Here is a 22,541-nt window from a genome sequence, read left to right on the forward strand (position 1 = left end):
ACGTACCTACTCCTTACGCCTTTTACGATATCCACTGGATCGCCTAGTCACCTAGTAATTAGACTACATACTCTCAGTTTAATGGTTCGACAATCGTAATTTAATTTTATGTAGGTAGCTACGTAAATATCGTAATCAAATACTGAGAAACTAAGGATTATTATAAAAATAAACAAAATATCTTCTCATCGCACAGTAAATTCAGTTACCAACACGTTTCAAACAGTTCATCTATTGACACCGAAAAAAGAACCGTTCACAAAAATAATGTCGTAAATCTTCAATTCTTTCGGCGGTTACTTTATTTTCATCCCTCTATTTGTCAATAGACGTCACACTGCCACCAGACATTCGCGCGCTTTTTTCGTTTGACACTGACAACCATATACGCGCGCTTTCCGAAACCACAGATGAAAAAACACGTAACAGAAAAAAGGTTCTTTGAGAAACAAAACACGGAGATTATAATCCTTTTAAAATTAATCTATTGTTTACCGTTAGCAAAGAGTTTTTTTTGCGACAACCGTACTCCTTTGTTGTTTCGGTAACTTATTTTGTAATAATGGGCCCGATGATTAGTCATAAAACTTGGTTGTTGTAGTTTTTATAACTGTAAACCACAAACTTATTTGAATTGCACTATGATAACTTACAATTACTATGCAAATGCAAAATTGTTTTTTATTATGATTAAATTACAATGAAAATTAACAAGTTATAATTATTAAAAACCACAACTATTATGTCGTCCATTAATTTAAAATCATTTTATTTATACCTACATAGTATTTATGTCGTTTTACAAACCTATGGTACAATAAATTAATGACACAGTCAAAATGCAATTCTAAAATATTGGTAATGCTAATGAAGAGACGACAAATAAACGGCACCACACAAGTCGATATCGACATGTGTGCGTGTTTATGCGTGAAAACATAATTTTGCTAATCTCCTAATCTTTATTACCACTTGATAAGGGAGGAAATCGAGTGGCACCAACGCTGGAATATGTGCAATAAATACATCGATAGAGAATTTCAAATGCGCGCAGTTCATCAAATCTTCGGTCTCATTTCTCATTGTTGGAGCAACTGTGTGTTGCTGTGTAGTGATGGAGTAATGTTTGACAAAAAATATAGGATTTGTCGATGATGAGTCTTTAGCAGTTTTATTTTACTTCTAAATTGAGAAATTGTTGGTTTTCAGGTAATGACGAAAAAGAGTTTTCCAAAAAATATTTTTTCCTAAGCGATGTGTGTATTTGATATTTTTTATCAAAACTGGCAACTCTAAACATAATATTTTATGGACTGGTTTTATTAACATATTATGTATAAAACACTTGAATGAAATGTATGACACGGTTCACGTAATATAGGAGCAATAAGTAGTCATCAAATTATAAATTGACTACTCCCTGAAAATGAAAATTAAAGGCCTAAAAATAAAACAAACACTAAACTCTTTCATGTCGCTCCTTTACTATGTTCCATTGCAACAAAAGTCGTCCATAAAAACAAAAGACAAGCATCGACCCCGCGACGTCACTACGCAGCATTACCAGCCAGGACCGTATTACGCTATGGTCGCCCATTCATCTCTCCGCTGCAGAATTTGCGTAAACAAATTGGTTTCGCGATTGCCATTTTATACTCTCGCACGCGACACTCCATTGTTTTATTTATCGCTACCAGTTTCGGCGCTTGCGTTTAGGCTGCAGCGCTTTTTTCGCACACCGATCGCTGAACGATCAATCTTCGAGCGATTTTTGTGGAGTTATTNTGTGTACAAGATTTAAGCCCGTTGAAAGCGGCAAAGTTCGATTGTTCTTTCTCAAAAGCATTCCATTTTTATTATTTTAAAATCAGGAAATGAAATAATAAAAAAATAAAAACACTTTTTCTAATAGGTAAGTGGGCATTTACAGGTAAATACGAACAAAAGCTTTAAATATTTTAGTTAGTTTTAAAAATAGCTTAGTTTATATTTTTTATTTCTAAGTTATGCTTAATTTTATTAAGTACCTAGTTAAGTTTTTAGTTGAAATAATGACATTAAAAACGTTCCAGCTCAAAACTTGTCCCTTGTGCAGCCAACTTAGAAGTGGTATTTTGTTAAAATATTAACCGTAATCGGTGGGGTGCGCGAGTTAATGATTTTAGTCAGCCTTATAAATGACGCTGTCACCGCCGTCGGTCGGCTATCTGTCAGCATTTGTCATCCGAGTTCCTGGCGATTTTGGGTGATTAGTATAATTATTTTAATTACTATCTTCGATACCCCAATAAATTGTGATAGTAAAAATAATTAATCATAATTTCTCTACTTTGATATTTATTTTGTCATAATTAGATTCAAGAATTTCTGGGTTAAGCAACGGATAAAATTATAAAGCATTGCTTGTAACCCTAAAAATACTATCTAAAGAAATTACATGTAAGTAAATGTATTGTGTGTTCTAAAAAATTAAAGAAACATAGCTTAACGTTTAAAAATAAATAAAAACAAGAAAAATAACTGACATTGTACTTTTATTTTCCAAGCTTCTTCCACAATGATCTTGAATCAAATAATCCTAAGCTACACAAACATGGTTGGTATAATAACATATAGGTAGAGCCGACAGATGTCGGGAGAGCCCTCCACAAACAATGCGCACTAATTCGGGATACACGCAAAACGACACGACACTTGCACAAATTTGCTCTTCAATTCATAATAATTGTATTTTTCTAAGCTATTGTTATTGTTGAGGGAGGAACTCCGATATCAGACAGGATAGAGCCCATATTTAAATCAAGATTTTGAATTTTAAGTAATTCGAGTTATAATAATTTTTCTCTGCTCATAGTAAAGCGGTGTTTAACTACGCAACATTTTTTTTAATGTTTTATAGAATTTTTATTACAACTAACGTAAAANACGTAAAATGATTTTGTTCGTTTCTTGTTCTTAAAGTGAAAAAAAATCAGGAAACGCCTCTTCCTTACGTAACACAGTGCTGGATAAGTCCTCGCCAGAACATAAAAAACGTATGAAAGAAGATTTTTGAAATTCATTCCGTGATCTGTAGTCTCTCAACGTGCGCTACTAAGTAAGAGGCGAACTTTTAAGATTCGCGACAAATTTATCCTACACATCTTTTTTTACTCATCACGAACCGCACATAATGGAACTGCACCATAATGTTCACAATGCGGTGTTTATTACCGCGCCGAGTATCGTCCAATCAGGGCGGGTTGCCGGCGATAATCAACTCGCCCGTAACAAGTGCGTATTCATAAGCGGAAAGGGCGCGATAAATCATGCCGCGGTGTGGGGTACTTCTGCTTATGACTGTACCGGGTTTCGAATAGGGCGAAAGTTTCGATTCGAAAATTAAAATTTTTAATTTTTTACAATGCCTTTTTTACGGTCAACGCTTTTGTTTTTGATGGTACTTTTGAATTTTTGTTGCAAATTAATGTTGGGTAGGATAGAACGCTACTAGTATTATATTATCTGTGGCTCTACATTGATATCAAATTGTTTTATTTATTAATTATGCATTTTTAAACATGTAACAGAGATGTGGATAGAGATTTGCAACGCTATTATTAATTTTAACGCTAGTCACGAAACTAAAAAATATCATCTTCTTTATGAAAGTACTATATTTCTGGTTTCTAATCAAGAGTAAGAAAAAATCAAGAGTCATTATTGTTGGTTTTATTTTACAAAATTATCTAAAATCATTTGTATGTAATTGTTCTTTGTAAAGTACCAAATCTTAAACACAGTTTTTATAACTTTTCTCGAATGTGAAGTACTCTATACCCACATATTATCCAGTTTTTCTTTTATCATTCCATCTACCATTTGTCATAGCATCGACGGATCCCCTCGCACGAGCATTTAATCCGGTTGCTTGTTTAATGTCACACCAAGCAGACATTTGTTTCGGGCCCAGTTTGCGGGCTCTAACGCGATTTGCGAGCACAATGAGTTTAGCACTGCTCTTTTCAGCCACTAAAAGGTTTAATGTATAAATAAGGCCCCTTTGATGTGTAATGCACCATTGGTATTGATGACTTAATGCTACTTCGGGTTCCGTTGGTTGTTTGTTCAAAAAAAAAAAAAGGTATTTTTTTTATTTGAACTGTACATGTTTCTTTATTAATTTTTATATTTAAAATAGGTACAGTTTTTAATAACCAATTTTTTTTGTCGCAATGACTATTTTAAACCTGTACTTATCGAGTTTTTAATTTCCTTGCAAATAATACGTCTTACATTAAGATGCACCACCTAGTTTTTCTAAAAATCGATTTACTCAATTCACATCTAAGGAAAGATTATTCTTATCAAAAAACGAAGCCTATAAAAAGTTTTAAATTATTTTCTCAACCACGATTCCGTGACGTGTTAAAAAGAAAGAAATTAAATTAAAAAAAAACGTTACATAGGTTACTGCACTTATCAATTTTTTTTTTAACACTATGGAAATCTTTAGTGAATTTAATGTGTCAGGTTTTTTTTAGTGTTCGTTCGTTCGTTCGTTTCAGCCAAATGACGTCCACTGCTGGACAAAGGCCTCCTCCAAGGTTTTCCGCAATGCACGGCCCGCATCCAGGCTCTTCCCGCGACCTTTACCAGATCGTCGGTCCACCTAGTAGGAGGCCTGCCCACGCTACGTTTTCCAGCCCGTGGTCGCCACTTTTTTAGTGTACTTACAATAAATTCCCAATGACTGGCCATTTACGGACTCTACGTAAAAAGAAAAAAAGTTCCAGCCACTTACTTGGTATTGTCAACTAAGGAACTTGGCGTCATCCACGCGCGAGTGAGCGGTTCCTCCTTGAGGGAGGTGACGGGCCCTCGGGGCTGCGCGTGGAGACCTCCCGCCGCCTCCTGGTGGTGCAGGCCGAACATCAGCCCACCTAAGACGGGGTAGATGATGAAAAAGTGGTGGAAAGTTGGACTTAGGGGGTTTTAGTTGGGAGCCAAGTGAAAATATTCGTGGAAAAAATTCATACAGTGGCACATAGAACCTCTTCCTTTTTGAAGTCGGAATTTTGAAGAATCGAATCTTTACAATTTTTTTTTTAATAGAAGCGCAATTGAATATTAAAAAAATATAGCTTGGCTTATAAAAACTTTTTATAATTTAAATGACATTTTCATTTTACATTTACATGATTGACAATCATGTAGGTAATATTTTCAAAGTTACAGCAAAGTTTCCCAAATTTTATTAAATTCAAGATTATTGAAACGACTAATGAACTGCGTTTCGTAGACATTTAAACTTTATCCAAGTACTTTTTATTTTAGCACCTTTCTCTGGAATTAATAGTTTTGAAAGATTTGACTTTGTATGGGTACGTTCACCACTCTATTTTTTCATTTCAACTAAAAGAAACTATATTACTATTTATTTTTTTCTGATTTAACAGCAAAACTTATTTTGAATATTGATATCCAGTCTTAAGAGCGATTTTACGTTGAATGTAAGCTGTTGGAAGAGCTTTTTTACCAAACTGAAGTTTTTTTTTCACGTGACTCACCTGAAGACCTCGGCGCTCCCGACGGGTACAGTTTTCGGCCCCATCCCACGGGGTCTAGCTCCAGCGGCGGCCACGGCGAGCCGGTGTACCCGCCCGCCGCCGCGTTTAGCTCGTCCGACCGAATCGCGAACCACGACCCGCGCCCGGATCAGGCGCTCGGCAGCACACGAACACTCACGGAAAATCGCGGAAACCGCGCGGAAATTTTTTGAAATACGAATTTGGAATCTCGCCGAACTCGCGGTTTTGAAAAATTAATTGAGGTTTTCGATAAGATGTTTCGTTTGCGACTGTACTAAACTATAAATGCAGTCAATGTAAAAATATTTTCAATTTTCTCAAAAAAAAAATTAAATAATTCACGAAAAACACTTTTGAATTATTTTCAAAGTAATAACACAAATAGTAGACCCGAATAATAAATTGTAGATCAACTTGTAAAAATGGTACCAACAACTATCCGGTAGGCGGCTCTGTATTATCGTATGTGCGTTCTGGGATCAGGGTCCCGGTTGTGCGGGCGGTCCCGCTGTGGATTTGCGGAGCACTAACAAGCGTCGCGGGAGCGCACCGCGGAGTGCCCGGGCTTCGCGGCGCGGGGGTGCGTCCCCGCGGACTGTGGGAGGCGCCCTTGGGACACGCCCTCGCCACAAGAGCGAGACGACACCACTGCTACAGGTGGCGCCACTTCCGCGCGTTCCAAATTCGAAAATTCAAAAATTTTTGGAGCCATTATTTTTAATTGCGGCTATTTTCGGCCAGGTATTTTTTTGAGTTTTCGTTTTTAGCTAAAGAGGTCGTGCGCGAGTGTATGTGTGGGCTCCGCGTATGGTAATGCAGGGTCGTCCGGAGGTTTCCCTCCGAGACCGCGAGCGAGTGAGGGATAGCGCGCAGGTGAGACGCACAGCATCTCACTGGACCAGCCGGCGCCAGCTCGGGGACGGCCCACAGCTAGTATTACTTATTAAACCAAGTTAGATTGACGATGATGAAATTTCACTGGGAATTGACTCCAACTGGTGGAATGAGGTTTTCTCTCGTCATTAATTTGAATGCGAGTGGAGATATGAATTCTGAATATTTGTCATAAAAAATTCTGGCTGCTTTTTGTACTTTAGCTTAGGTTTTCTCTATCAGAATATACCAGAAAAGCTCCTGATCGGATTCATTGACGGAATTTATATTTTACACATATGATTCTGCATTCAATCTCGCAGTTGGCGATTGGAAAATAGTTTTCCCTAGTTTTAAGATACATTAATATTTGGCGAAGATTTTAGATTTTACCAATTTTTACGTTTTGGCACCTAATTCACAACACACAAATATTATACAAACATTATCTTTTACTAAAACGTAGAGTGATTTCTAATGTACAGAGGAAAGGGAATAGAAATCCCAACTGGCATTATACTACATACCTATCTCTTTGTAGGTACACGACTATGTAATCGTAATACAACCAATATCAGTGTTTGAAACTTTAAAGGCTCCTGTACTTACTTCCATACTATTGCTTAGATTACAATGCACTACTAAACTCATATTACATCATGCCAACATAAGTAAAAAATATGTTTGATAGACAATCCTTTTAAAAAATCCCTCTCTTAAGAATCACGACTTGACTGAGGTACACATATTTTGATTGAGGTGTAGGGTAAGGACGTGTAGAGCTAGAAGCTTAGCTCTACCTGTGATCCGATAACTTTTTCACAGTGCCATACAGTTCGTCTTAGCAACATTGACATTAATTCTATTTGTATTATTAATTTATTTGGACATGATGTGTATTTCTTTCTTATTAATACTGCAATTGTTTATTATTAATAAGAAAATATATTGAAAATTTGACATGTAATGAACATTATGAATAAATTTCTTATTCTTATTCTTATTCATTTTACAAGAGAATGTGTTTAACCTGCCCTTATATCTTTGTTTTGTTTTCTTACTTTTGTTTTGTACCTAGATAATTGAATAATTATCACTTATTGCCAAATCAATTATTTAAGAAAAAACACTTAATACAGTCCTAAGAACCGAACTTAACTACATATTAGTTTTCAATTTAATACTATAATTATTTTTAATAGCTTTGAAATCAATTAAATCATGATGTCCTAGTGCTCATTGTCAAAAAAAATGTATGGGAGAGTCGCGTTTTGACAGCTTATCCAGTGTCAAAGTAGCTCAGATGGAAGAGCAGTCACCCAGCAAGCGAAAGGTTCCCGCCTTAGGCACTTCGATTTTTTCAAGATAAGTATTTATAATTTTCAAATTAGCTAATAAAAATTATATAAATTACTACGTTTTCAGCTATCTTAATCACCTTTACTCAAATTTTCACAAAATAGGCAAAAAGCGTTTAATCACCTTTGTAAAATTACACGAATATCTTCCATTATGAAAGACAATATCTTCCTTAGTCTTTGGAAGTACCTGCCATTGTTTCTACTTACAAAATATAACTTTTTAGTAATTAAGGTGATATTAATAACCGACGGAAGGGAATGCATGCAGCGCAGGACTGGTAGTAGTGGTCGTTGAGGAAATCCTTGATATTTGGCTAAGAATAAACGAATAACCGACGGGCAGCGTGGGGCGTCCACCCACAAGGTGGACCGACGACATCATAAAGGTAGCAGGAAAGCGCTGGACGCAGGCCGCTGCCAACCGGGTAACATGGACAGCATTGTGGAGGCCTATGTTCAGCAGTGGACGTCCTATGGCTGAGATGATGATGATGACGACGGACCAAGGGCCTACGTTAAGGTATTTTAACTATAAGCAAATCACTTTCGAAAGCAGCTATTTCGGTCAGAGAATTAGCCTGGCCATTCAACGTGGCAATGCTGCCAGCCTTTTGGGCACCATTCCTGACTGCGGCGCTGGGGATGAAGTATTTTTTATTTTGTAAATAGTTTTTATCATTAGTAATTTTTAAATTTTAGTTTTTAAGTCCTTTCGAAATTATTACGTTTTGTTTTCAAACTCTCTTTTGTGAGCATCATGCAAAGGTACCAAAGTTAAGGTTGGAAAAGTAGAGACATTAAATTCGAAATACTAGTACCATTCAACGAAGAAGGTTCAATCCTGTGCATTCATATTTGATATCGTCTTTCGTCGAATTTTTTGTGAGTATTAGATAATTAAGAAGATTAATCTACTAGGAACAACTTTACGAATATATAAATACACTTTGTTAATTACAGGACATGTAATCCTAAGACATCGCACCGTTATTCTTCGACTCGACAAGTCATCGCAGTTCAGCCGTTTTTATCTTTCATTGATTAGATATTTCAGCCATTCTGTTTTTCTTAAAAGCACGCAGTACGTTCAAATTCAAATTCAAATTCAAATTGTGTTTATTGTGAAATCACAGGTACATAAGTCTGGTCATTAAATTTGTATGATAGAGAGACGTTCCAAATCATTATCCTCTTTTAACATTTTATATTACCATATTTATAGCCAAATATAATACATCAACAATAACTAATGCAGAGTTTCAGCAACAACAACTCAGAACTCCTCTCGGGACTCCGCGCTGGGAGGTCTCAGAGGGCCGAGCCTCGCCACGCCCACTCTTGGCCCCGCCCACTCTCAGCCAAGTACCAAGGCATAGCTTGAGACATGATCAATTTACTGACTCGTAAGTTCTTATAATAAGATAACGGGCGAGGAATTTCATGTCTAAGAAGCCAGGATTATTTGTGCAATTTAGTTCATTAATATTTTTTTATAATTAAAAAGTTTAGACACCTAGTAGTTGTGAACACTGTGCGATTAGAATAGCTTTGATAACAATGCAACTAAAGCAAAACTACGACCTATCTCTTCGCGGTCTGGATATCGATCTTTGAGTCAACATCTTCCTCAACAGGACATTTGTATTTATTTAACTTGAATAGTCAATACGCTATAGCTACTCGGAATTTCAGTAATGCTGTATAAAACGATCAGGCAATCAGTCACGATTCTTTATCACCCAGCTTATTATTTGCATTTTCAATTAAATCAGCTCTTATTCCACTTTTATAAGACATCTTAGCTGCCCATGTGTGTGTGTGTGTCAATTAAGTACACTAGCTATAGTATTTCGACACATTATTTTGTCTTTCTTCCAACACTACTACTATAACTAACGTACTATAACTACCGAATAAGACGAATTTATAATTTACGTTTAACTTACAGAGCTCTCTACCAACGTAGTTCACCGTGTCTACCAGTCATACTCTCATAAACTCAATAATTAATATTTCTCAACATATCCACAATTTCTAAAGCGCACCATATTTGCATACTGATCTACTTCCTGAATGTCCTTAAACAGAACAATGCATCTAGATCCAGGCATCACAATCAGGTACTATTGTGGGCCTAACGCGCCGGCCGCTGGGAGATGCATTTGCATAGACGGGCAGTGAATTGAATAATAATATTACTGGTATCACGTAAATTTAAACAAATCAATAACTATAATAAAATATTTCTAAACCTATATTTATTTACTTTATTTAAGTAGTGCTAATCATCATCATCATCATCATTTCAGCCACAGGACAGCCACTGCTGAACATAGGCCTCCCTCAATGACATCCACATCGCACGGTTGGTAGCTACCTTTATCAGGCTACTTTTATCAGGTCGTCGGTCCACCTTGTGGGCGGACGTCCCACGCTGAGAGCTAATAATAAATTGTAATATGCAATGACTATAACTCTACTACTTATGGTATCAAAGAAGTTTGGTGATGAGCCGAACAATCTGCATTCTTAATGATACTGAAATGTTCTGACAGGCTACTTGAAATCTTCTGGAAGGCTATTAAGAAACAAACAAGAAGGTATTAATCGATTGCTATAATATCGGAAAATTCTCTTGAGAACTAGTTATAGGTATCACCTGTTAAACCCTACACTAAAATATTAAAACTTTACCAAAAACGCCACCCTACATCTTCAACTCCAACTTCCCAACTTCGTACCCAATCAAATACCGTCTCTAACATCTGAGCCCATCCTCGCTTCCTTAACGCGACCTTTCATTTTAATTCGAAACCTTAAGTCAGTCTTAAATTGCAGTTTTTGCCGGGCCTATAGCACCCCGGACGGCCATGCCGGATTAAGGGCTACCGTATACTTTTTCTTGACGGTGGCAAGGAATATCGTTGTCCCTTTAACTGCCCCACGGGGGTAGTTTCAGACCCTTAACGTTTACGACCCCGCGATTGCTTTTCCATGAAGGGATGGGATGTAAGTGCAAAAATGGACAGATGCTACGGAAGTTGATAAGAGGCTGATTAGGTTTTTTCACGGTTCACACTTCTCAAGTGGCCAGTGGCGCTTGAGAATCTTTTTTTATTTCAACCGTCAATATTAGCGTAAACATGTGCTGATTTGTGGTTCGGATGTGATATTTATGGGTTTTTGAAGAAACGGTTTTATAGGTGACAAATCCTGTTCAGAAATTGTTAGCAAAAAGTTCGATTTGATACTTAATCGTATTACATTTTATTTTCTGATAGGCTGATAAAAACATTTTTTAATAAAAGTCATAATAGTTTTTTCAAATAGGCTTTTAAAAAGCGTCTCAGTATTACTTTAACCCTACCTCTGCTTCGATAGAGACAATAAATGGGCTAAGAAGAATCAGCGCAAGAAACATTTGCAAAAATGCATTATTACGCCACATTATTTTAACACAAAACACAATTATCCGCCTACCATTCACGACACGCTTGGAATTTCTTTCAACAAAAAAGACATCACGCTGCGAACGCAAACCCGCAAACATTTTGACATTATTCAGCTAACGAGGCAAAGAATACGTCGTCAGCGACATCCTTTACAAAACAAATACCCCAAATGGGAACAAAAACTGCGAACTACTGCAAATTGTAAAAAAACATAACTTTTGCAATATGAGTATAATAACGCGGCAGTGGAAGGGTTAACGGTTGTCAATCATACTCCTGTTTCAATTTAGCCGACAATTTCGCTGGAAGATGACTTGATGTTTCTGATTATTTTCTGAGAAATAAGCGTTGTTATAGATATTTTATGCACGTAACAGAATGTTACGCTCGTTGTGCTCACACGTCCAAAAGCTTTGATTTTTATTTTATTTTTTTCATAAAAAAATCAAAGTGCTCTGATCTGATGTCTGATGCACCTCGTTCTTAGAAAATTAAAACTATATTGTCCATTTGGCATACTCACAGTATTTTAGTTGCGTTTTATATGATCTAAGTAAGTCTAAATCTAAAAAAAATCTAAAGAAAGTGTGTTTTTCTTGAGTTGTCACTTAAGTAATTAACCATAATTTATGATGGTATCGAGAATTTTCACTGTTAAACAAGACCAGTACCTCTAGTACGAAAAACTTTCGAGTTCGTTTCGTTTGCGTATTCAAAGTGTCATCGAAAAATTTTGTATGAAAAATTAAACAGCGCCCCCTAGGGCGGCTATAATATAGGGGGCGCTGTTTAATTTTTCATACAAAATTTTTCGATGACACTTTGAATACGCAACGAAACGAACTCGAAAGTTTTTCCTACTAGAGGTACAGTAATAGATACGAAACCTTTTCCCATAAAAGCGAGCGAGACTGACAGTCGTAGGTAGCCGACGAAAAAACAGTTTTCATTTTAATAGTCCAGCCAACAGACAGGGCCCTGAAAAAGAACCGGCCATCCCACGCGTCGTGTTAGAGTCTGAACTAATAAGGCCCAACTATGAAATGTCGAGTTAAATGTATAAAATAACTTGGGTGATCTCCATTTGTGATCTGAGGGTTCTGTATAGTTTTCTAATGCATACGTTCAGTTATTAAATTAAATACATAATAGCTTTGCTATTCTGTGGTTTCAATCAACCACGGTTCAGTCACGCATTTTAACCTTCTTCGGCCATGTATCTTGGCGCAGTAATGACTCCATAGAGCGTCTCGTAGTACAAGGAAAAGTTGAGGGCACCAGACCACGTGGTAGATCACCAATGAGATGGACGGACCAGATCAAGGCCTCAACTAAGTGCTCGGTTAGCGAAAGTACCCGGAAAGCTGCAGTCCGCGAGGAATAGCGCCGTATTACGAGGAACATCACTCTGAATAGTGATTCAAAATGATGACCACGACCACTCTGACAAGAGTGTACCGACTGAGAAGAAGAAGAAGAATTCTGTGGTACTGAAGACATCATCAACTGTCGACATTTTCATTTACATAGATTGGATTCCCGTGCTATTAAATTAGCAATAAGAGTTTTTTGGGTCTTCCAACTTGTAAAAATAATATTTAACTTAGGTTCGTTCGTTCGTTCGTTTCAACCAAATGACGTCCACCTTCCACAATGAACGGTCCTGCGCTGCCCGCATTTAACTTAGGTACTCTGAGTTCCTAAATACTTAATGTTGTACATTCTTGTAGGCTCCTAGTTCGGTCATTGGCCCTAAGATATTATTTAGGACTAATATATTCTAGGTGAAAAATTAAACACATAATAACTAACACACAGACCCGTAACTTTATGATTCATCGAATCAATCCAACCCAAATGCTTCACGCTACCTGCCCAAAGACTCCTGAAAATAAAAATAAAAACGTAAACACAGATCCGTAGCCATTTGCATTCAGGAAAAATAAAAGCTCACGAGAACAATTCGCATAACGTTAATGGTGTAAGAGTGATATTTTCAGGGTTCCCACAACTCGGTGGTGTGATGGAACACCGTAACTCGCCGTAATGTACTTAGCCGGTATTTTGAGGGCAAAGAGCAAGTAGCTGAAATCTTTGAAAGTTCAAATTAAATTATACCTACGGAAGTGGCCGGAAGTAGAGTTTTTGAATTTCATTTTTGTACTTTTTGTCATTCTAGGTCAGGTAAGTATATTTAATTAACAATTAGGTAGTATAGAATTTTAGTTGTACCTACCTACTCGTAATCGCACGCTTGTTTTTGTAGTTGAATTATGTACTATCAAACTCAATGGTTACTATTTTATTTTTTATAAACTACCAATCACGTAATCGTTCGTTCGTTTCAGCCAAATGACGTCCACTGCTGGACAAAGGCCTCCTCCAAGGTTTTCCACAATGCACGGTCCTGCGCTGCCCGCATCCAGGCTCTTCCCACGACCTTTACCAGATCGTAATCACGTAATGTTTTCTCAAAATACTTGTTACTCAATAAATGTAACCCAAAAAAAATCCTTGAGAAGTTAACGAACACATTAGCGGAAGACTTTTATTATGGAAGTAATCGAATCACAAAATTACAACCGTAAAATGACAAAACAGAAAAATTCACGTGACTCTTTCCTAAATATCAATGGAGTATAACTTCTGTTCCCATATCTGCTCTCCATATTCATATTCCGGGAGCCTTTACTTATTCAATATTTCCAAATTGGCCGACCGAAGTAATGGAGTTGAAAAAAACGGAACAAGCAGATGGATTTGTGGATCTGATTATTTATTTAAAACCTCCATTTCGCTGCATTTCGCGGTTTTCAAGTTATGATTTTGGCTAATGTGTTTGTGACGTCAGTAATTAGTGTGATATTTTGGATTTGGACTGGAGCTTTATAAAAGGTAATCATTAAATTAAATTAATTATATTATATTAATTATATTATATATTAATTTAATTATATATTATAATATATTAATTAATTAAAGGACCGGTCTTTGTGGAAATCCTTGGGGGAGGCCTTTGTCCAGCAGTGGACGTCTTTCGGCTGAAACGAACGAACGAACGAATCATTAAATGTTTATCTACTCGTATAGTTAGAGAATAGAGCTACATGATCATGGCTTAAAATTTACATAACATTGTGTGGCACTACGGCAACTTTGCTGTCTTCATTGAAGTTTCAATAGTGTTGTTTTAAATATAGGTAATTAAAAGTTTTAATTAGTATCGTCTATCTAATATAACTTTAGCCACCGCGTCAAGTAGAGCCATGTTTCTTAAGCTTTTGGTAGCTTTTTTGAACGAAAACTGAAAACGGTTAAGACGACACAACTACAACCCACACGATCGATAAAATAAGACTAAGCATGTATCTTATAAAACAGCTCCTAACTTTGGTATCAAATTCCGAACATTTGCGCAACATCAACCTGCAAACAAAACAGTTTATTAGCCTACAAAAATCACGAGCACCATTCACCCATATTTCAAGCGCCCAAATGGCAAACTTAGGATAACAAGTGGATCCAAATTCGCCATATGACCACGGTGTCAGAGACAACATTTATCATGCGAGATGTGACAACTGAATTTATTTGAGTAAAAAAACAAACAATAGTGGGGCTGGAGTGCCCTCGGGTAACAGTTTTACTAGTACTCTACGTTTTAGCGCAGAGTAGATTTGGGCAGAGAGGGTAAAGCGGTTTAAAAATGTTCTAGAAGTACAGTTACTTGACAATGAGGTAAAAAATACTGTGTAGAAAAAAGAACTACCTTATTACGGATAAATTACATATTACGGATCCGAGTAGTTCACATTAATTAGATACTTATTATGAACTAAATAAATACGGTATAAAAACTGTAGTGCACTCTTAAATAAATGGTGACCACTCTATGTATCTGTGATATGTTATTAGAATATGGTTTTGGTTATAGATATAAACTTAAAAGTGTAGGTTATTTTGTATTTTGCTTAATATTAGTATTTTGATCATAATAATTTTATTGACATGTTCATTAACATATTGAATTAACATATTGACATTTTACATATTGAAATTGATATAATAAATTATCTGTATTGTATAACTTGTTGGCGCGTTGGACTTTCTGTAAGCCTTCAAGCAGATTATAAATAAATAAATAAATTAAATTAGAACTAAGTATTTATCAAAAAAAACAGTGTAACAAAACAACTCCTGACCTAAAAAACAAGCACGCTCTGTCTCCCCCATTACTCTGTATCTCTTTTCAAAAAATCCAAGGGTGCGCATACACTAGGGCGCGCACAATAGCAAGATAGCAATTTGATATTCCGGCCACATTTTTAATAAGTCCCCGTAATGGGCAATGGCCCACTGTTTGATGGCTTTTTGTTGTGCCATTAGATAGCTGAGTGGCATGGTCAGTTGGGGCAGTTTACAGTTATGGCTCATTGATCAGACTATGTTAATTGAATAAAAAACTATAGCAGGAACTTTTGGGACAAAAAAGTTGGAACTGTACGAGATGTTGACCATTAATTAATTACGATTAAATGTAGAGTGAAACAATGTAAAGCGAATTTTAATCTACTTCTCTCTTGATAGTCTCACTACGATTCCCTTTTCAAATCGAATTTATTGTTTTTTTTTTCTTGTCAGCCAGCTCAAGTCCATTTTTTTTTCTTTTTTGTGACGTCATTAAATCTCACAGCACTAAAAATCTGTAACCCATACAAATATTTCTCTCGAATACCTCGCATGTGTATTTTATGATTCAGTTATCATATTTTTATTGAGTGGGTGTGCTAACTAACTATTGTGGCACATCTGTTCACTCGTGCCACTTCAGTTTTTGTCTTGCTTGATAGCGATGCGTGTTTGTTTTTTTTTTTGTAAAACCAGGATGTATTACGTAAGTATAAAATCACGTGTACGAATATTATAATGAAAGAAAAAACAATCATTATCATTTAGGTATTTTATCGTAATATCGTCGAGGTATAACGGTAAAAATATGAGTATAATAGTTAGTACAACTTTCTTTTAATAGACAACGATCTCGGTAGGTTCAGTGTTTAATTATTAAAACATCTATCATCATTCATTCCCTTTTTCAGTCTGTTTTAAAAATTATTTTACTGTTGTCTGTACGTAGAGAAACCTAACCCTCAGTCTGCCTATAGCTAGCTGCGTAGCTACCGCATGTTCAGTATGTAGTACAACTGTACAAGACAGTACAAGACGTTTCTAATTAGGGCTACTTAGCCAAACTAGTTAGTACCGGATCAGCACCAAGTACTAATTAAGTGGGGCTGTGTAGAAGTTCCTGCTAAGTTCAATTGTGTAAGTTCTGGGATTGCTTAGCGAACTGTTGTCCTGTCTTGGCACTTGGTTACTTGTGACATGCTACGTTTGCCAAATGTATTAGGTATTTATTTGTAAAATGAGAAAAGTTCTGAAAGTAAAAATAGTCCTACTAATATTATAAATGGGAAAGTTTGTATGGATGTCAGGATGTCAACATGTTTGTTACTCTTTCACGCAAAAACTACTGAACGGATTTTGATGAAACTGTACAGTATTATTGTTTATAACCCAGAACGTCATATTTTATAGGCTATAATTTATGACGATCTGTGACAAACTAGATTTCACGCGGGTGAAGCCGCGGGCAAAAGCTAGTAATTAATATACTTCGTAGCGTCTTTATGAAACTTAAAATATAATTTTTTTCCGTTTCGTAATTTTAATACGGAATTAGTGCGTCAAAATATTGGGTAAGAGCGTAGTCCTTGAGTGCGGTAACGCCTCTGAAAGTGTCTTGGGAGTACTGGAATTCCTGGAATTCCTGGAAGTTCTAGTACTCAAATTGGCTAGGAAATTTCATGATAAACTGATTCCATGCTTCAAAGGGCTCGTGACATCTTGTTGGTGAAAGTCAGACATTTATGCCCGTTTTCACCATCAATCCTTAATTTTTAAGTGACCCCTTTGAAATTCCTGTTATTTGTTACCACAGGGGTCTCGTAAGTCTGAAACACGTTGACCACAAATATTTTGTATTCTATGGAGAGTAATATTTGTCTTTCTTATTATTATAAAATAACTTTATACCATAACATAAGACATATCTCTAACTATCCAAACAGCACGGTTGTTTTAACCCCTCGGCTCATTCCGGCATAGTTTGGCCGCCGAGTTAAGGTCGCGCTAATTAAATACAAATCTCAAGACAATACGCTGCGCCGAGATTCCGGGGAAAACTTTACACACTATGCGATTTTCGATTTTCTTACAGCAACGAAAATGAAGGAATTAAGCTTAAGATATTGTTAATTTCGTTCGTTCGTTGTTATCCTTCTAAAAGAAACGTGTTGGTTTTTTTTGTGACAATTTATCTTCTATATTCCAACTCTACATATTCTAAATAAACACTCCCCCCCCCCCCCTAACAAAGATGTTATGCCCAGGACTATTATTATTATTATTTATTTTGCCCTACCAGCGGTTACATTTCCATACTAAACGTCAACTTAAACCATAAGTAGTTCAACCAGAGTCAAAATTTTTGTAATATGGAGGTTATTGTTTAAACTTTTTTGATACATAGTTGGCAAATAGAGAAAATACTCGTACTAGAAATGGCTCTCAGAACCAGAATTCATAATAATACCAAATAAATAATTCAAAGCCTAATTAATGGTTTTCATTATTTAAAACTAAATAAAGCTGTTACTATGGTGACTTGTCTTGAAAGGCCATAATAATTCCAAATAATGTTCTGCTTTGTTTGTACCTGATAAACTTATGCGAAAATTCACCCCGTGTGGTCCGACGCATCCATCCAAGTGGAAACTAGCGGAAGTTATAATTTATGGAGCGACTTCCGGCCAAGTAAGACTGCCGACCTGCCTGCTGTATAATGCACGCCGTCTGAGATCTACTTAGAACTATAATTAACATGGCATGGGTATTAACCCTAAGACGTTTTAAGGCAATGTTTTGAATATGAGCTGGCTGAAGTTTAAGGTAAAAACATTTTAGTCCATGAAAAGATTTAAGGCGAAGTTCATTTCCACGTTTAGGTGATCCTCGAAGTGAAATGCAAACCGTGAGCTTTTTTTTGTGCCGAATTGATGCACAATGGATATCAATTGTTACGTGATCAAATGCGACCGCTTGGGGATTGATGGGTTAAAAAAAGATTTGTGTGACCACCATATCGGGACAGTTTAAATACTTAATTACTTGAGTTGATAAGAAATGGCAAAAGAAATTCTTTACTAGATCAGAAATGAGGAGATGAGAGATTAGCAAGCTGAAGTGGCAATAGGCAGGGCACAGTACGCAGAACTGACGGCCGATGGGGCAGCAAGGTTCTGAGTGTATGCCACGTACCGGAAAACGTAGCGTGGGACGTTCACCCACAAAGTGGACCGATGACCTGGTAAAGGTAGCAAGAAATGTTGATGATTATGAAAAGAAATTCAGTCACCTTTGTAAAATTTACCGTGTAGGTATTACTGATTTTCAGGTCAAACTTAATGTTAATTGCCGAATATTACACTTTATTACACTTCAGTGACACAATTAAATAAACAAGATAAACTCGTTGGTTGCGTAAATAAAAATTAAATGTGTAAGAAAATTATTACTGATGAGTTAACTGTTAACGTATACAAACCACTATTATATCATGAATGTGTCATGTTTTAATTCGGGTAAGACATATCAAAGTTACTGAATTTGGTGTTCGGGTGTGTTAGGTAATGCATTATTTTGTAAATTATTGCTGTAAGTAAAATTAAAAAACAATTACATGTAATTACTAAATAATATTTCTACATCCAGTGGTTATTAATAGTGAATCTTTTGATTGTTATTGTCATACTTATTAATTTGTTGCAATAAAATTACCTAAGAAATATTGTTCATTTTTAATTTGATTTAAGGAACTTTTGTGCGTAAAGCATCCTCTATTAAAAATTAGACACACCAACTTTTAACACAAAAAGCACCACGCTTTCACCGTGATTCAATTTCAAATGCTTCTGATGCTTACGAACAGATGGCGCTAAACATCAGGTAAAATAAAAAAGAAGAATGCATCGTCGATCAGCGATGACTTTGATGGCTGTCAATTTTACCAAATTTTTCTGTCAAAATCTTTGCAGAATGCGGAATGGCATCTTCTGTGATGTTATTTTTGCCTAATTAATTTTCAATGTAAAGCCTAAAAATATTTTTTTCAGGCAGTAAAGAATTTGTCGAAAGTGTTTCATCACATAATTTACCACAGCATCATCATATTTTGTATGCTCATTGTACAAGATGCTTCTAACGTGACAAATGATCAGGTAAATTCATTTATCCCATTTTTAATTTATTTAAATTCCTGTAAAAAACAGATAACAGCACATCAGAATACGAGTATTCATTTTGTTCTACATCAATGCATCTAATTATTGTGTAGGAAAAAAAATTACACAGTGTGATGCATGGGTAAGGAAAGTTCTGGAGTGGAGGTAGGACATGGTGAACAGATGACCTTGCAAAAGTAGCAGGAAGGCTGCTACCAACCTGCAAATCTGGAAATTTAGGGTAGGCCTATGTTCAGCAGTGGACGTCCTGTGGCTGAAATGATGATGATGAATGATACCGTCGTCCATTCTTTGGTATTAGCATGGTACAAGACTATTGAGCCCAACGCTTCCTAACACGGACCTTACCTTTCCGCGCATAGATGTCCTTGGAACGCCGCTACATTGCGCGGGCTATCCTCAATGCTATACTAACCCCGCAGTTTTCTCAGTTTTTTCCTCAAAACTGATCTGAACACGGACGTCTGCTTCAGGTAGCCTTCAACTGCATGATTTTGTTACAGTATCCTTTGGTCACAATTCGGCCAAGGCAATTCTATGGCAAAGAAGTCAAAATTGGCGAATTAAAACACCATGTAAGTGGATTGGCGTCATTTAATCAATCTTTATTTTATCTGTATGTGTAATTGTGTACATGTTATCAACGATGTTTTTGTAGGTTTTTATAAAAAAGTTGGTAAACAAATGGAAGATGATGTACAGGGCGATATGTTCTGGAAACATCATCACGCAGGAAAGGGTGTTGACGTCATCGCATTGCTTTTTAACGAATAGGAAGAAGTAAGTTACTCCCAATAAGTCTGTAGACCTAAATTATTTCAGAAGTTAACCTATAATTTTTTTTTTTTTTTTTTGTTATAATGTAAAATTAATATCTCAAAGATGATTTTAAACACTCCACTTAAGACAGCTACAATAATAGTCACAGAGATTTAGTGAAGAAGATCCTTTACCCGCTGCTGGCACTAATTTTGTATCCAATGATGGAAAATAATTATCATAGAGCCTCCTTTCTAGGTACAGGCTTTCCTTAAGGTATCTGAAAGTGGTAGGAGGCACGCTCAGCACATACCAACAGCACCCCATGCACGACTCCGTACAGCAATGGCGGTCGATAAAGCACGTGTATTCGCAGAAATTCTACAGATTTCCAGCTTACAATCTCGCTGTAGTAGTAAGTAGTCGTTTTGTACTCTTTAAAGCTTTTTACAGTTTTACTGATAATGACCAACGACCTGATAAAAGTAGCAGGAAGGCGCTGGATGCAGGCCGCTATTAACTGTACGATGTGGAAGTCATTGGGGGAGGCATGTTCAGCAGTGGACGTTCTGTGGCTGAAATGATGATGATGATCACTGCATAGTGCTGCTCGAACCTATCTAAAACGATGATTAAAATTTGTTTAAACTTAAGAATAGATCAAACCTGCTGTTCTAATTTGACCAAATATAGAGTCATTTCAGAAAACTGACCTGAGACAGCTTCGACTGACCTGAGACAGCTTCGTCTTGATATAAAAATGTCTCTCGGGAAAGTTGTAAGTTTGCAATCATTGTTTTTAATTTCACAGGTGGTGGAGAAACCGTGGGATTTCAACCAGTACGTAAACAAAATACCGTATGCGTCTAAAGACCACGACTTTGATGGAATATGTATGGCTATANCCATAATAATTCCAAATAATGTTCTGCTTTGTTTGTACCTGATAAACTTATGCGAAAATTCACCCCGTGTGGTCCGACGCATCCATCCAAGTGGAAACTAGCGGAAGTTATAATTTATGAAGCGACTTCCGGCCGAGTAAGACTGCCGACCTGCCTGCTGTATAATGCACGCCGTCTGAGATCTACTTAGAACTATAATTAACATGGCATGGGTATTAACCCTAAGACGTTTTAAGGCAATGTTTTGAATATGAGCTGGCAGCCAGCTGCTGGCTGAAGTTTAAGGTAAAATCTTTTTAGTCCATGAAAAGTTTTAAAGCGAAGTTCATTTCCATGTTTAGTTGATCCTCGAAGTGAAATGCAAACCGCGAGCTTCGTTTTGTGCCGAAATGATGCACAATAGATATCAATTGCTACGTGGTTAAATACGACCGCTTGGGGATTGATGGGTTAAAAAAAGATTTGTGTGACCACCACATCGGGACAGTTTAAATACTTNTTTGGTTTAACAACAAGAACCAAAGTTATTCTATTAGATAAAAATATTTGTTACTAAAATATTATGATATTCGGGTACTTTTTGGCCCCGGACACGTCATTTTCTTGGCCGGTGGAATGACCCTTTACTAGATCAGAAATGAGGAGATGAGAGATTAGCAAGCTGAAGTGGCAATAGGCAGGGCACAGTACGCAGAACTGACGGCCGATGGGGCAGCAAGGTTCTGAGTGTATGCCACGTACCGGAAAACGTAGCGTGGGACGTTCACCCACAAAGTGGACCGATGACCTGGTAAAGGTAGCAAGAAATGTTGATGATTATGAAAAGAAATTCAGTCACCTTTGAAAATTTACAGTGTAGGTACCTACTTATTACTGATTTTTTAGGTCAAACTTAATGTAATTGCCGAATTATTACACTTTATTACACTTCAGTGACACAATTAAATAAACAAGATAAACTCGTTGCTTGCGTAAATAAAAATTAAATGTGTAAGAAAATTATTACTGATGAGTTAACTGTTAACTTATCCAAACCACTATTATATTATGAATGTACCAGTTTTTAATTCGGGTAAGACATCAAAGTTATTGAAATTAGTGTTATAATAATTAAGTAATCTCTACAAATCATTGTATAGGCATATACAAACGTAAATGCAGTAAGTAGGTACCTACTTGTTTGCGTTTAGACACTCGCTTTGACTACGGTCCAGTCTTGGCTTCGGAAAGCCCAATTTTTGTATGAATAATCATAAGT

General features: G+C 36.5%; 2 protein-coding genes across 2 annotated transcripts in view; one reads left to right on the top strand and one right to left on the bottom strand.

Moving 5' to 3' along the window:
* The window catches only part of kn (EBF transcription factor knot), a 53,490-nt gene extending 47,799 nt beyond the window's left edge, over positions 1-5,691 (bottom strand). The window contains exons 1-2 of the mRNA XM_028305755.1: positions 5,550-5,691; positions 4,784-4,922 (exon numbers count right to left, since the gene is read on the bottom strand). Of these exons, the coding sequence (XP_028161556.1) occupies positions 4,784-4,914 (131 nt within the window). The 5' untranslated portion in view covers positions 4,915-4,922; positions 5,550-5,691. The remainder of the gene's footprint in view (positions 1-4,783; positions 4,923-5,549) is intronic.
* A 13,742-nt stretch (positions 5,692-19,433) lies between these two features.
* LOC114353666 (uncharacterized) lies at positions 19,434-21,384 on the top strand. Its single transcript, XM_028305734.1, has 5 exons — positions 19,434-19,595; positions 20,123-20,194; positions 20,278-20,399; positions 20,637-20,793; positions 21,190-21,384. Exons 1-5 carry the CDS (start codon positions 19,554-19,556, stop codon positions 21,382-21,384), a joined length of 588 nt encoding a protein of 195 aa, XP_028161535.1. The 5' UTR covers positions 19,434-19,553.
* Positions 21,385-22,541: the final 1,157 nt, after the last annotated feature.

This window comes from Ostrinia furnacalis, unplaced genomic scaffold, assembly GCF_004193835.3.
Source record: "Ostrinia furnacalis isolate ACB-3 unplaced genomic scaffold, ASM419383v2 OfSCF1780, whole genome shotgun sequence".
In the NCBI taxonomy this organism is placed as follows: Eukaryota; Metazoa; Arthropoda; class Insecta; order Lepidoptera; family Crambidae; genus Ostrinia; species Ostrinia furnacalis.